The sequence below is a fragment of the Xiphophorus hellerii genome, chromosome 3 (genome assembly GCF_003331165.1).
Source record: "Xiphophorus hellerii strain 12219 chromosome 3, Xiphophorus_hellerii-4.1, whole genome shotgun sequence".
In the NCBI taxonomy this organism is placed as follows: domain Eukaryota; kingdom Metazoa; phylum Chordata; class Actinopteri; order Cyprinodontiformes; family Poeciliidae; genus Xiphophorus; species Xiphophorus hellerii.
In genome coordinates, this window is record NC_045674.1 from 115,448 (window position 1) to 129,659 (window position 14,212).

Consider the following 14,212-nt stretch of genomic DNA (forward strand, 5'->3'; position numbering starts at 1 on the left):
GTCAGAAAGTTCTGGAGGTTCTGGAGGTTCTAAAGAGACCTGGAGACCAAAGAAGGTTCTTCACTTTTATTGTGAACAGAAATCGACTGGAAACCAGGAGCAGCTACAGGTGTGTGTCTCAGTGTGTGTGTGTGTGTCTCAGTGTGTGTGTGTGTGTGTCTGGGTGTGTGTGTGTGTGTCTCAGTGTGTGTTGATGTTCTGCTGACAGCGGCCAATCAGAGTGGAGACCAGCTTCTGCAGAAGCTCCGCCCTCATCTTGCAGATCTCCAGAACCTCATCATGGTTCACCTTTTCCTCACGGCTGTAGTCCAGAGACACCTGAAGAGGGACAGGAAGAGACAGGTGAGGACAGGAAGAGACAGGTGAGGACAGGACAGTGTGTCCTGTCAGAGACCTTGTTGGTAACGAGGGTCAAACCCAGAACTCTGAGTCCGCAGTGCTTCGCCACGGTGACTTCAGGGACCATCGACATTCCTGGACAGATGAGCGGACATCACTATGGCATCCAACCAACATCCAACCATCAACAAAAGCTTTTTGTTGGAAATTTTCGTTGTTTTCATAAAAACAGACTTGAACATGTTTTCTGGAATGTGCAGCTGAATATCAGGAATATGATCATATTAATACATTTAATCTGGAAACTTCAAACATACGACTGAAAGTCTCTGCTTGAAATCTAGACATGGATCAGAAACAGTTCAGTATGAACGATGATGAAGACGAGCTGCAGCAACTTCCTACATTAGAAACATGGCAGTCAGATTTCACACTTTCAGTGAATCGGGCTGAAGATCCGTTGCAGCTCAGCAGGTGAGAAAAGCGCATCATAACGAGCTAGCGTTAGCCACAACGACTCGCTGACAGAGGACACCGGTTTCTGTTCTGCTCCACGGGGGCGTGGCCTAGTCAAAGCATGGCTCTGTGAGTGACAGCTGCTTCATTCCAGCATCTTCTTGCTGTTTGTCGGATCAAAATTATCCGTCTGGTTTTTATCAACACTTTCAAATTCACGTTTCATGATTTGGATCTTTGGTCAGATTCTGACAGACGATGGAACCGGATTCAGATCCAGAACCGGATCCGGATCGCAGGCAGACGCAGCTTCTGTCTTCAGATGAGGTTCACTGTAAAAATAAACTGGATGGACTTGGGATCGGTTCTGGTTCTGGTATTGTCAAGTCAGAGTGCAGAAGGACAGAATCCAGGATGTTGAGCTTTAATAGATTCATGATGTTCTGGTCCTGGATGACCCATTTGAGCTCCAGAACTGGCTCCATCTGGGCCAAGATCAGGATTTACCAGAGGTCTCGTGTATAAAACACTGTGCGGTTTTCACACTAAAACTTGGCGTAGGACAAATTGAAAAAGTGTGGCGCACAAAAAGCTCCAGATGTATGAAGCCGAGCTGCGATCAGACCTGCTCACCTTTAGAAATCCTGATTTGGGGGAAACGGAGCAGCTGCTGCTCCGCCTGTCGCCTCCATAAATACATATTAATTGGTATAAATACCAGGAAGTCGCCATGTGAAGCCGTAACCATGGCAACGCCCTTGTTTGTAGCAGAGTAAGTATCTATAATAATAATAATATAGTTTATTTCTAAGTTGCTTTCAGGGCACATAAGGTCACCTCACAAAAATAAAAAATGAAAGAAAGAATCCTAAAGATCTCAGAGCAGACGCTGTTGGAGCAGCAGAGCGATCAGCCGGGATTTAAACGTTTCTTCTGAATCCAGGAATCATGAGCAGAAGTTACATTTACAGGGTCCAGATGATTTCTGTCCATAAGGCGCATTCACAAAGCGGGCGGCTCCACTGGAGGACGGCTGCAGCTGGACCGGTACCGGTACCGGTACCTGCTTTAAGTTCTGCTCAGAGCTCCAGGATGATCAGTCTGGATGAATCTAAACGCTCAGAAACCAGCAGATCAATCTGATCTCTGATCAATGGCTCCATGTTCTCCATCAGAGCCAAAGCTCCTCAGGTAGCGGCTCACCTTGATGCAGCTACTGATATACCTGGGATTGTCTCCACACCTGATCACCTTCAATAATCAAACTGTTTGATCAGCCCTGGTTTCTCTCTAGTGAGAATAAATAGATGCATTCAGACGATGAGTTTCATCTTTATGAGACACAAACTGAGCAACATGATTATTTACATTGAGGTTTTCACATCCTTTATTTCTATTTTCTTTATTTTGTGTTAGCTTATTGTCTGAGGATAAATGTCATGGTTTAAACACTAAAATATTAAAATCATAAAATCATGGGGTTTGATGCTTCCTGGTCTAAATAACGGAATCAGATTTCAGTGGATTTAGTGAGTTTTGACTCTTTCTAGTTTATTTTTGTCCACAGAAAAAGTTTGTGTGGCTGCTGCACATTTTCACTGCAGGTCAAAAGTTAACCTATATTTACTCAAACTTTCATTTTCATACATGCCGACTTGTGCGTAAAATATGGCGCCGCACAGTTTTTGTGCGCACGCCGCTTTAGACATGAGGCCTCTGGTCACCAGAACAAAACGACAACCAGGGACGTTCAGAGACGTCGGAGGACGGAGAGACGACAGAGAACCCTAAACATGAAGACATCAATCACAGACACGGACGAGTTGAAGGACAATCTAACCCGGACATCATGTCCAGAACCTTGCTGCTCCTGTCTTCATGTCCGCTCCGTCTTACCCACGCAGTCGCAGCCCAGCGTCAGCAGCATGCGGGCCTCGGCGATGGTCTCGAAGTTGGGTCCGCTCACCATGCAGTAGACGCCGGTGCGGACACTGCAGCCGAGGTCAGAGGCCACGTCCAGCGCCAGCGTCCGCAGTTCTTTGCTGTAGGCGTCCGACATGCAGGGGAACCGCGTCCCGAACCTGGACGGGGGACGGAGGACAGGTCTACCATGACAGAAGAGGGTTGGAGCTTCCGGTCGTTCCGTCGCGGCGCCTTACCGCTCGTCGTTGGGTCCGCACAGAGGGTGCTGGCCGGCGAAACCTGGCAGGTTGATGTGATCCCGGATCACCATGATGTCCCCGACCTTGAAGTCCGGACAGATCCCCCCCGAGGCGTTGGTCACCAGGACAGAGTCCACACCCAGCAGCTTGAAGATCCGAACTGGGAAGGTCACCTTGTGGTGAGGGGGGGGCAGTGGGAGGAACCAGAGGGGGAACCAGAGGGGGAACCAGAGGAGGAACCAGAGGAAGAACCAGAGGAAGAACCAGAGGAGGAACCAGAGGAGGAACCAGAGGAAGAACCAGAGGGGGAACCAGAGGAGGAACCAGAGGGGGAACCAGAGGAAGAACCAGAGGAAGAACCAGAGGAAGAACCAGAGGAAGAACCAGAGGGGGAACCAGAGGAGGAACCAGAGGGGGAACCAGAGGGGGAACCAGAGGGGGAACCAGAGGAGGAACCAGAGGAGGAACCAGAGGAAGAACCAGAGGGGGAACCAGAGGAGGAACCAGAGGGGGAACCAGAGGGGGAACCAGAGGGGGAACCAGAGGAGGAACCAGAGGAGGAACCAGAGGGGGAACCAGAGGAAGAACCAGAGGAAGAACCAGAGGAGGAACCAGAGGAGGAACCAGAGGGGGAACCAGAGGGGGAACCAGAGGAGGAACCAGAGGAAGAACCAGAGGAAGAACCAGAGGAGGAACCAGAGGAGGAACCAGAGGAAGAACCAGAGGGGGAACCAGAGGAGGAACCAGAGGGGGAACCAGAGGAAGAACCAGAGGAAGAACCAGAGGAAGAACCAGAGGAAGAACCAGAGGGGGAACCAGAGGAGGAACCAGAGGGGGAACCAGAGGGGGAACCAGAGGGGGAACCAGAGGAGGAACCAGAGGAGGAACCAGAGGAGGAACCAGAGGGGGAACCAGAGGAGGAACCAGAGGGGGAACCAGAGGGGGAACCAGAGGAGGAACCAGAGGAGGAACCAGAGGGGGAACCAGAGGAAGAACCAGAGGAAGAACCAGAGGAGGAACCAGAGGAGGAACCAGAGGGGGAACCAGAGGGGGAACCAGAGGGGGAACCAGAGGAAGAACCAGAGGAGGAACCAGAGGAGGAACCAGAGGAAGAACCAGAGGGGGAACGAGAGGGGGAACCAGAGGAGGAACCAGAGGAGGAACCAGAGGGGGAACCAGAGGGGGAACCAGAGGAAGAACCAGAGGAAGAACCAGAGGAGGAACCAGAGGAAGAACCAGAGGGGGAACCAGAGGAGGAACCAGAGGAGGAACCAGAGGGGGAACCAGAGGAGGAACCAGAGGAAGAACCAGAGGAGGAACCAGAGGGGGAACCAGAGGGGGAACCAGAGGAGGAACCAGAGGGGGAACCAGAGGGGGAACCAGAGGAAGAACCAGAGGGGGAACCAGAGGGGGAACCAGAGGAGGAACCAGAGGAAGAACCAGAGGAGGAACCAGAGGAGGAACCAGAGGAAGAACCAGAGGAAGAACCAGAGGAGGAACCAGAGGGGGGCAGTGGGAGACGTTAACACAAAGACAAAACTCTCAACTAGCGATACTTTCTTTGGACACAGAGGTAGAATTAGCCGTAGGCACTCGCCCCGCCCCGCCTCAGTGCATGCTAGGTAGCAATGAGGATGACTCACCTGGCAGAGAGAGTAACCTTCGTACAGGTGGAAGTGTCCCTTCATGAAGACACAGGGCGTCTCCTCGATCGTCCCAAACACCAGGCAGCCTTCGTGGCCTGGGACTGGAAAGTAGAGACAGTGGTTACCATGGCAACAGCTCAGACATGTCATCATCATCCAGGATGGCGCTAGGTTGAGGGAAGCATCCCAGTGAGATTAGCCAGATGCAGCCAACAGGATGAAAGGTTGGAGAAAAGGGGCGGGGCTTCAGGGAGGAGGGAAGATGGAGGACAAATGGCTCTGCTTCATGAATTCATTTAATTTAGTTTCATCATCATGAATCCAGTCTAGATTCAGTGATTAGTTCATTTCTACCAGCTGACCACTGGGGGAACTGGGTTTGTTGGGTTTACTGGGTTTGGTGTAGCAACCAATCAGAGCGGAGGCGAAACCTGCCGAGACTCGTGAAGTTTAAACTACCAGGACGGGTTAACCAGGCCATTAACCGTCACGTCCTGGATGAGAGCCAATGGAGACATTTGGTCCTCATTCTTCTCCAGAAGGTGGCGCTAACATATTGGGCTAATGCTAACCAGCAATTAGCAAGAATAAGAACATCCACTGAGTCACTAAGCAGCTCAATGAATCAGATTCCAGGATCAGATGACCCCGCCCACTCACCTGTGCTGACGGGGAAGTTGGGGATGTCCTGGTACCTGAAGGTCTGCTTGTCGGCGGCGGCTTCAGCCAACAGGCCGAGTCCAGACCCGCAGATCACGGCCACTTTGGGTCGGTGCCGGGTCTGGTTCTGGAGCCATTCGGTGGTCAGCTTGTAGTCATCAAAGGAGCAGCAGCTGGAAGTCGGTCAGATGAACAGAATCAGGTTCTGTTCTGCGGTCAGCGTTAATTGGACTGACTGCAGAACCTGTTCAGCCTAGACCACCTGGTCTACAGAACCAACAGAACCAACAGAACTGGTCTGGAGCGGGTCTCACCAGGAGCTTCCTTTGCTGAGCATCGTCAGGCTGTGGAGTCACCAGGAGGAAGACGAGGAAGAGGAAGAGGAGGTCAGAGTCCTCTCCTCTGATTGGCTGATTTCAGCCCCACAAACACTCTCTGGTGCATTGACTCCATGTGACTTTGCCCTTTGACCTCTACAGTTTGTTCAGCCAGAACAACCAATCAGGTGAGGTCAGCTGGCCCACAGCAGACCTGGTTCTGGTTCTGACCCAGCGCAGGTCGGTACGGGTCCATCCGGTCAGCAAAGCCCTGCTGAGCAGGTTCAATGAAGCCGGGTCAGAAGTGGTTCTGGCGGGACGGAACCGACCGGACCCATCAGAACCATGAGAGTATTAGTTCAGTTTAGGATGAAAATGTTTTATTTGTTGAATCAAGTTTGTTTGTTTTGATCAGATGTTTTATTTACAAACGGAGAAATTAAAAAATAGAATATATTTTCATATTTTCACTTCATTTTCAAACATTTACAAAACAACTCATGAGCTGGATTTGATATTTGGTTTTTGTCTCCATTCTGTCCCCAGTCTGTCCGAAGTCTGTCCCCAGTCTGTCTCCAGTCTGTCCGAAGTGTGTCTCCATTCTGTCCCCAGTCTGTCTCCATTCTGTCTCCAGTCTGTCTTCAGTCCGTCCCCAGTCTGTCCGAAGTCTGTCCCCAGTCTGTCTCCAGTCTGTCCGAAGTCTGTCGGAAGTCTGTCTCCATTCTGTCCCCAGTCTGTCTCCATTCTGTCCCCAGTCTGTCCCCAGTCTGTCCGAAGTCTGTCTCCAGTCTGACTCCATTCTGTCTCCAGTCTGTCCCCAGTCTGTCTTCAGTCCGTCCCCAGTCTGTCCGAAGTCTGTCTCCATTCTGTCCCCATTCTGTCTCCATTCTGTCTCCAGTCTGTCTTCAGTCCGTCCCCAGTCTGTCCCCAGTCTGTCTCCATTCTGTCCCCAGTCTGTCTCCAGTCTGTCCGAAGTCTGTCGGAAGTCTGTCTCCATTCTGTCTCCAGTCTGTCCCCAGTCTGTCTTCAGTCCGTCCCCAGTCTGTCCCCAGTCTGTCCGAAGTCTGTCTCCAGTCTGTCTCCATTCTGTCTCCAGTCTGTCCCCAGTCTGTCCGAAGTCTGTCTCCATTCTGTCCCCAGTCTGTCTCCAGTCTGTCCGAAGTCTGTCTCCATTCTGTCCGAAGTCTGTCTCCATTCTGTCCCCAGTCTGTCCGAAGTCTGTCCCCAGTCTGTCTCCAGTCTGCCCGAAGTGTTTCCCCAGTCTGTCCGAAGTCTGTCTCCATTCTGTCCCCAGTCTGTCTTCAGTCCGTCCCCAGTCTGTCCGAAGTCTGTCTCCATTCTGTCCCCAGTCTGTCTCCATTGTGTCTCCAGTCTGTCCCCAGTCTGTCTTCAGTCCGTCCCCAGTCTGTCCCCAGTCTGTCCGAAGTCTGTCTCCAGTCTGTCCCCAGTCTGTCTTCAGTCCGTCCCCAGTCTGTCCCCAGTCTGTCTGAAGTCTGTCTCCATTCTGTCCCCAGTCTGTCTCCAGTCTGTCTTCAGTCCGTCCCCAGTCTGTCCCCAGTCTGTCCGAAGTCTGTCTCCAGTCTGACTCCATTCTGTCTCCAGTCTGTCTTCAGTCCGTCCCCAGTCTGTCCGAAGTCTGTCCCCAGTCTGTCTCCAGTCTGCCCGAAGTGTTTCCCCAGTCTGTCCGAAGTCTGTCTCCATTCTGTCCCCAGTCTGTCCAAAGTCTGTCCGAAGTCTGTCTCCATTCTGTCCCCAGTCTGTCTCCAGTCTGTCTCCATTCTGTCTCGAGTCTGTCTTCAGTCCGTCCCCAGTCTGTCCCCAGTCTGTCCGAAGTCTGTCTCCATTCTGTCCGAAGTCTGTCTCCATTCTGTCCCCAGTCTGTCTTCAGTCCGTCCCCAGTCTGTCCCCAGTCTGTCTGAAGTCTGTCTCCATTCTGTCCCCAGTCTGTCTCCAGTCTGTCTTCAGTCCGTCCCCAGTCTGTCCCCAGTCTGTCCGAAGTCTGTCTCCAGTCTGACTCCATTCTGTCTCCAGTCTGTCCCCAGTCTGTCTTCAGTCCGTCCCCAGTCTGTCCGAAGTCTGTCCCCAGTCTGTCTCCAGTCTGCCCGAAGTGTTTCCCCAGTCTGTCCGAAGTCTGTCTCCATTCTGTCCCCAGTCTGTCCAAAGTCTGTCCGAAGTCTGTCTCCATTCTGTCCCCAGTCTGTCTCCAGTCTGTCTCCATTCTGTCTCGAGTCTGTCTTCAGTCCGTCCCCAGTCTGTCCCCAGTCTGTCCGAAGTCTGTCTCCATTCTGTCTCCAGTCTGTCCCCAGTCTGTCTTCAGTCCGTCCCCAGTCTGTCTGAAGTCTGTCTCCATTCTGTCCCCATTCTGTCCCCAGTCTGTCTCCAGTCTGTCCGAAGTCTGTCCCCAGTCTGTCTCCAGTCTGCCCGAAGTGTTTCCCCAGTCTGTCCAAAGTCTGTCCCCAGTCTGTCTCCATTCTGTCCCTAGTCTGTCTCCATTCTGTCCGAAGTCTCTCTCCATTCTGTCCCCAGTCTGTCTCCAGTCTGTCTTCAGTCCGTCCCCGGTCTGTCTTCAGTCTGTCTCCATTCTGTCCCCAGTCTGTCCAAAGTCTGTCCGAAGTCTGTCTCCATTCTGTCCCCAGTCTGTCTCCAGTCTGTCTCCATTTCTGTCTCCAGTCTGTCTTCAGTCCGTCCCCAGTCTGTCCGAAGTGTGTCTCCATTCTGTCCCCAGTCTGTCTCCATTCTGTCTCCAGTCTGTCCCCAGTCTGTCTTCAGTCCGTCCCCAGTCTGTCCCCAGTCTGTCTCCAGTCTGTCCCCAGTCTGTCTCCATTCTGTCTCCAGTCTGTCCCCAGTCTGTCTTCAGTCCGTCCCCAGTCTGTCCGAAGTCTGTCTCCATTCTGTCTCCATTCTGTCCCCAGTCTGTCTCCATTCTGTCCGAAGTCTGTCTCCATTCTGTCCCCAGTCTGCCCGAAGTGTTTCCCCAGTCTGTCTCCATTCTGTCCGAAGTCTGTCTCCAGTCTGTCTTCAGTCCGTCCCCAGTCTGTCCGAAGTCTGTCTCCATTCTGTCCCCAGTCTGTCTCCAGTCTGTCTCCATTCTGTCCCCAGTCTGTCTTCAGTCCGTCCCCAGTCTGTCCGAAGTCTGTCTCCATTCTGTCCCCAGTCTGTCTCCAGTCTGTCCCCAGTCTGTCTGAGGAGGAAGAGGAGCAGGTTCTCCTCTGCGGCTCCAGACCAGCAAGGTTTGTGTCACTGTGGGAACCTTCTGCAGGAATTCAGCTCCAGTTGCCATAGAAACTGGGATTCTACAATAGCAACAGTGTGTGTGTGTGTGTGTGTTCTGCAGTATTTTATTTTTAACTTCAGCAGCTCAGTGATCAGGTTGATGCTCCATCAGTCCGAGGGCTCCAGTGCTTTGTGACATCACCAGGTGGTCCATGACCCGCGTTGTCCAGGTGACCTCCAGGTCCTGATTGGATCCTGATCCTCCTTCCAACTCATTGGATCTGGATCAGAACTTTCCCTCCAGGATTCAACATCCCGTCTGAAGGCAGCTGGAATCTGACTCCCCGCCAGCAGGGGGCGCCTCTCCATCGCTGTCATCTTTGCAGAACCTGCTGGCGTTGTCGGCTCTAGGTTCTGGTTCTGGTTCTGCCACAGGAATCCTGGGTCAACAGCAGGTGTTTAACTCCTCAGTTCTTCAGGCTGAGTATCAGAACCCGGGTCAGAACCAGAACTGGATCCAGGAAGACCTCAGTCTGGCCCATCGCTGCTCTCTGCTGCCACCTGGAGGCGCACTCCAAACGGGACAGACGATCCGATGGTCGCGCGTCGGTAATCAGGTGGTTCTGCTGCTGCCACTCGCTCCCTGCGCCGCCCCCTGCTGGACGCAGAGGGAACTGCAGTTCTGCTGAGTTCTGGTTCTGGATGTTTCCGCGCCTGGTCCAGAAGTCTTCGGCAGGCACCAGGAAGTTAGTGTTGCTATGGAGACAGTAAGGCTGCTTCCTGATCAGCTCAGATCTGACTGAGCTCTAAGGGTTAATTAGGGCTGGGAGGAAGAGGAGGAGGAGGAGGAGGAGGAAGAGTCGCGCAGCGGCTCCGTCAGTCGGTCGGAACCAGCTGAGGAAGAGGAGGAAGCCGCTTCTTCAGCTGCGGTAAGACTAGCCTTCCTCCTCTTCATTCCTCCGTCCTTCTTCATCTTCGTCACCCCCTTCATCTTCATCATCAGCTGCAACAGTGGGCGCGTGCCCGTGGTTCTGCTCGTGCAAATGTTGAAATGGTGATGAAGAAACACCGTCCATCTCCTCCCTGCGTGCGTGAGTGCGCGCGCTGCTGCGGTCAATGCACGCGCACGCGCTCGTGCAGGCGCTGAGTAAATATAGAAAATGATGCGTCAGAGTGGCGCGGTGACATAGCAACGGTGACGCCGCATTCCTTCACAGCTTCATCATCATCATCATCAGGTGACTGATGAACACATGCAGGACAGGGCGCGTGGATCAATACTGCAACTCCCAGTCTGACCAGTAAGAGACCAGTCACGATTGATAAAGACAGTTACCATGGCAACACCCGTTGGATGGATGAACGGTTGGATAGTTTGTTGGATGGATGTTGGATGGATGGACTAACTTTGTTCTGTAATAAGCAGAAGAAGAAATTCTGCTGTAAAGTGTTAATTGACAGAGCGCCCTCTGTGGCCGAAGTGCATGACTTGTATCAAATGAGATCAGCTGCTCAGACATTCAGGACCATCATCTCATGATGATGATGATGATGATGGACCTGCAGAGCAGCTGGGATGCTCCTGCATCACCATCTGATGATGTCACGGATCATTCCAACCAATCAGACTGCAGCAGTCTTCTCTGTCTCTCCAGATGTTCATGTCTAAGTGCCGTGACTTTCTCTTGCAGGTCATGTGACTTCAGAGAGGATGTTCAGTCTTGAGCGAGCTTCCAGTGGACGCCAGGTGTAGGGAGGCAAAGGATCATGGGAGATGGAGGGCCCCTGCAGACGGAGGGGAACGCTCTCCTCAAAGCTGTGTTCCAGGGAAAGTTGCGGCTCGCCCGGTTGCTGCTAGAAGGCGGAGCCTACATCAACGAAGGCAACGAACGGGGAGAGACACCCATCTCCGCCGCCTGCCTGGGGAACTATGACGACCCACAGACCCGCCAGAGGATGGTCCGCTACCTGCTGGAGAAAGGCGCTGACCCCAACATCCCAGACAAGAGCGGCCGCACGGCGCTGATGCATGCCTGCGCCGAGCGGGCAGGGCAAGAGGTGGTGACCCTGCTGCTGGAGAACGGGGCAGACCCCAGCCTCAGAGACTATGCCGGTGCCTCCGCCCTGGTCCACGCCATCAACAGGGGAGACCGTGACACGCTGCAGGTACTGCTGGACGCCTGCAAGGCCAAGGGCAAGGAGGTGATCATTATCACCACTGACACATCTCCGTCGGGCACCAAGAAGACCAAGCAGTACCTGAACTCGCCACCCTCACCTGGCATCGTGGACAAACTGTCCCCTGCTTGCATGTCTCCTTCAGAAGTGGAGATCGGCACTGCGTCACCTGCAGGGGACAGGACCAATGGCCAGGAGGGCATCTTCAGCTTTGCGCTCACCTCGGCCTTACCACTGCCTTCCGCTCGGCCTCCAGGTGAGAAGCGGCCCCCGCCTCGGAAGCTCCTGAAGAGGCTGAACTCGGAGCCCTGGGGCCTGGTGGCACCCTCGGTGCTGAGCGGAGTTCCTCCGGACCGGCTGGACACGGGTCTGGAGGAAGAGGGCAGCAACGATCTGAGCAGAGCCACCGCCGAGATGAACGGTCTATCCATCTCGGAGCCGGTCCGGACTCGGTTGTCACGACGACACAGCATCGAGACGCACGACCCCTGCTCTCCCAAACCCATTGACCGGTCTTGCTCTGAGGACTGCACTGGCCTCTCTGCCACGTCCTGGGCCGACAAGGTGCAGCAGCACCAGATCCTGTACCGGAGAAACACCGCCCCTGAACCCCAGGAGAACGCCGGGGGGCCTGGGGCTATCCGGCTCCTGGTGCACCCTAAACTGAGCCGCATGGAGCACTACGAGTCCGACACTCATCTTTGTCCAGAGTCCATCCCTGGATCGCCGGACTCCGGGCGGGTGTCAGTGGAACGGCGACGGTATAATGCCTCCCCGTTGTCCCTGGTGACCAGCTCATCCAGGGAGTCTCTGGAGAACATTCCTAACTCGGTGTCACCCATCACCGTGCGCCGTCGGCCCCCAGGTCTGCTGGAGCGCCGCGGCTCCGGGACGCTGCTGCTGGACCACATCTCCCACACTAGGCCCGGCTTCCTGCCTCCTCTCAACATCAACCCCCACAGACCCATTCCTGACATTCGAGCCAATGGAAAACCTACCTCCCCTGTTCACAGCGGACACAAGATCCTGGTCCCCATGGCCCCAATATCTCCCAAGCGGGGCCCCGAATCCAAAATGAAGAAGAAGCTGATGAGGAGGCACTCCATGCAGACAGAGCAGATGAAGCAGCTCTCCACCTTCCAGGAGATCCTGGCTGAGAAGGTGGTTGAGTCCAATGGGGATTGATGACAGGAGGCAACAAAGCATGATGGGTAGCTGCTGAGTCCCAGCTAACACCAGGTCCTGGTGACTGAGGTGAGCTTTGTTTGACACCACCTGACTGGATCAATTCTGTTCACTGAGGTTTGGGTCGAAGGGATGGTTCTGATCCAATGGGATGTTCCCTGCAGCCGTCAGAATGGTACCAGTGTGGAGAATCAGAGCTTTTCCCCATCTAAAACATCAACTTGGAGGTGCATTTGATTCAGAGATGGTCCTGTATGACGATATGTTGGTGCTGGAGACTCGACAACCAGGCAGATCCTGAACCTCCAGGCGAGAAACAGGGCAGAGGAGGTTCTGATTGGAGCCACACAGTGGCTCCTACAGGACCAGAACCTTTCAGACCTAAACCCTCCAAGATCCAGCCAGTGGTCAACCCTGGGTTCTGGTGGTATCTCTGCTGAGGTGTGGGGGCGTCTCAGAGAGTTAGGGATGGTCCTCTAAAGACACACCATCCAAAGTATGGAGAACTGAATGAACCTCCTCACATCACTGTGTTCTGGATCAGAACCGGTCCTGTAATGTAACCGGGTCGATTTCTCTGAGGTGGATGATCTTCAGGACCTCCCCAACCAGGATCAGAGGCTGCGTGACTGCAGGGAAGGTACTGAACCGCTCAGAACCAGAACTCTGGTCCAGGTTTTCTGCAGATCTCAGCAAGAACCTGAGGAGAGTCTGATGCAGGCGAGGTGAAACCTGACCCCTGAGGACCGGAGGCACTTCTGGCACAGAACCAAACTCTACAAGAACTTTTTCTTTAACAACCTCAAACCAAGACAGAGTAACTAAACCCCAAAATACTCTCTATAACCGGTTCTTAAGAGTCCTGTCTTATTTTTTGTACAGACATTTTCATGCAAATTTGATTAATTCTGCAATATTTTTTGTCTAAAACCGTCTCAGTGCTGCCCTCATTAGGTTGAAGGGTGGCTACTGCATCTGATTTTTCCTGTTGGTTCCAGCTTTACGTCACTCAGCTGGCATTAGTGCTAACCCCTCCCTCATCCCCACACTTGGCTCCGCCCACATTGGTGGTTTTTTCATAAATTTGTCAGGGGGCGGAGCTTTGCTTTCTGTTAATTACACTTTAAATCAGCCTGAAGGTGGCGCTTCTGTCCTGCTGCGCGTCACAAACTGAATGCTCAGATCTCATTTGAACGGTTTGCTGATGTGCAAAGACTGACCCCTGGTGGTCACAGCAGATTCAGCAACAGGTCTCTTGCAGGTTCACGGATCTCAAGTCAGGTTTCATCTGCAGCTCGGGCTAAGCTCAAACTAAATCTGACCCGTATTGTAATGATTCAACTGAAAAAAATGAACAGTTATTTTACAGAGTTATTCCAGATTGATATCAAATAATCTATATTTGAAGTGTTTCAGTTAATGTGGATCAGGGTGTCAAACTCCAGTCCTGGAGGCCCTGAAACCTTTAGATGAGCCTCTGCTGCAGCACCTGAACAGAATAATGAGGTCATTAAGGTTCTGGAGAACCGGTCCACACCAGAAGGTCATGAAGCCGTTTCATTCCAGAGTTTTGTACCTGAGGCTCATCTAAAACCTGCAGGACAGCGACTGCAGTTTGACACCTTTGATGTAGATGTTCTGGTTTAGTTGAAACCTGAAGTTCAGGTTCTGAGAAAATCAGATCAAGCCAATAAATAAAGTACTTTAATCCAGAACTTTTCTGTAATGGATGGAAAACTGAGTGGAAGGAAAATGTGTGAGGACCAAATCGTACGAGACGGTTTTAGAGATGTTTTCTGATTGGCTGTCCCAGCAGGACTTGGTACTGGTTCTGATCGCCGTGGTTCTGTAAATGTTTGGTGTAACTTTGATTCTCCTCCATGTTCTCTGCAGAAGAGCTCATGTTGCTGTCCGGCCGATGAAGGACAGGAAGCTGCTCTTCCTCACTCCTCCAAAGTCTGGAGGAGTGCGTCAGCTTGTCACAACCCGACAAGCTGACGCACCGAGGTTCTGATGGACAGAGACCCGGTTCTTCCACATCAACGATTAGAAAATA

The 14,212-nt window shown here is 52.8% G+C and overlaps 3 protein-coding genes across 6 annotated transcripts; 2 read left to right on the top strand and 1 right to left on the bottom strand.

Moving 5' to 3' along the window:
- Window positions 1-51: 51 nt before the first annotated feature.
- pnp4b (purine nucleoside phosphorylase 4b) lies at window positions 52-5,994 on the bottom strand. Of its 3 annotated transcripts, XM_032559552.1 has the most exons (8): window positions 5,578-5,993; window positions 5,264-5,436; window positions 4,601-4,704; window positions 2,955-3,130; window positions 2,692-2,876; window positions 395-474; window positions 172-318; window positions 52-109 (listed from the first exon to the last, which is right to left on the bottom strand). In XM_032559552.1, exons 1-7 carry the CDS (start codon window positions 5,598-5,600, stop codon window positions 181-183), a joined length of 879 nt encoding a protein of 292 aa, XP_032415443.1. In that variant the 5' UTR covers window positions 5,601-5,993; the 3' UTR covers window positions 52-109; window positions 172-180. The 3 variants fall into 3 exon arrangements, with proteins under 3 accessions (XP_032415443.1, XP_032415442.1, XP_032415444.1); XM_032559551.1 differs by having other exon boundaries at window positions 52-318; window positions 5,578-5,988; XM_032559553.1 differs by lacking the exons at window positions 52-109; window positions 172-318; window positions 395-474 and adding an exon at window positions 2,250-2,582 and having other exon boundaries at window positions 5,578-5,994.
- Window positions 5,868-8,876, top strand: LOC116715579 (proline-rich protein 36-like). Its single transcript, XM_032556040.1, has 11 exons — window positions 5,868-5,931; window positions 6,215-6,279; window positions 6,336-6,389; window positions 6,479-6,532; window positions 6,589-6,697; window positions 6,787-6,851; window positions 6,952-7,064; window positions 7,183-7,236; window positions 7,293-7,676; window positions 7,733-7,995; window positions 8,173-8,876. Exons 1-11 carry the CDS (start codon window positions 5,868-5,870, stop codon window positions 8,763-8,765), a joined length of 1,818 nt encoding a protein of 605 aa, XP_032411931.1. The 3' UTR covers window positions 8,766-8,876.
- A 23-nt stretch (window positions 8,877-8,899) lies between these two features.
- ankrd34a (ankyrin repeat domain 34A) lies at window positions 8,900-13,871 on the top strand. Of its 2 annotated transcripts, none has more exons than XM_032559548.1 (2): window positions 8,900-10,094; window positions 10,485-13,871. In XM_032559548.1, exon 2 carries the CDS (start codon window positions 10,561-10,563, stop codon window positions 12,154-12,156), a length of 1,596 nt encoding a protein of 531 aa, XP_032415439.1. In that variant the 5' UTR covers window positions 8,900-10,094; window positions 10,485-10,560; the 3' UTR covers window positions 12,157-13,871. The 2 variants fall into 2 exon arrangements, with proteins under 2 accessions (XP_032415439.1, XP_032415438.1); XM_032559547.1 differs by having other exon boundaries at window positions 8,900-9,722.
- The last annotated feature ends 341 nt before the right edge of the window (window positions 13,872-14,212 follow it).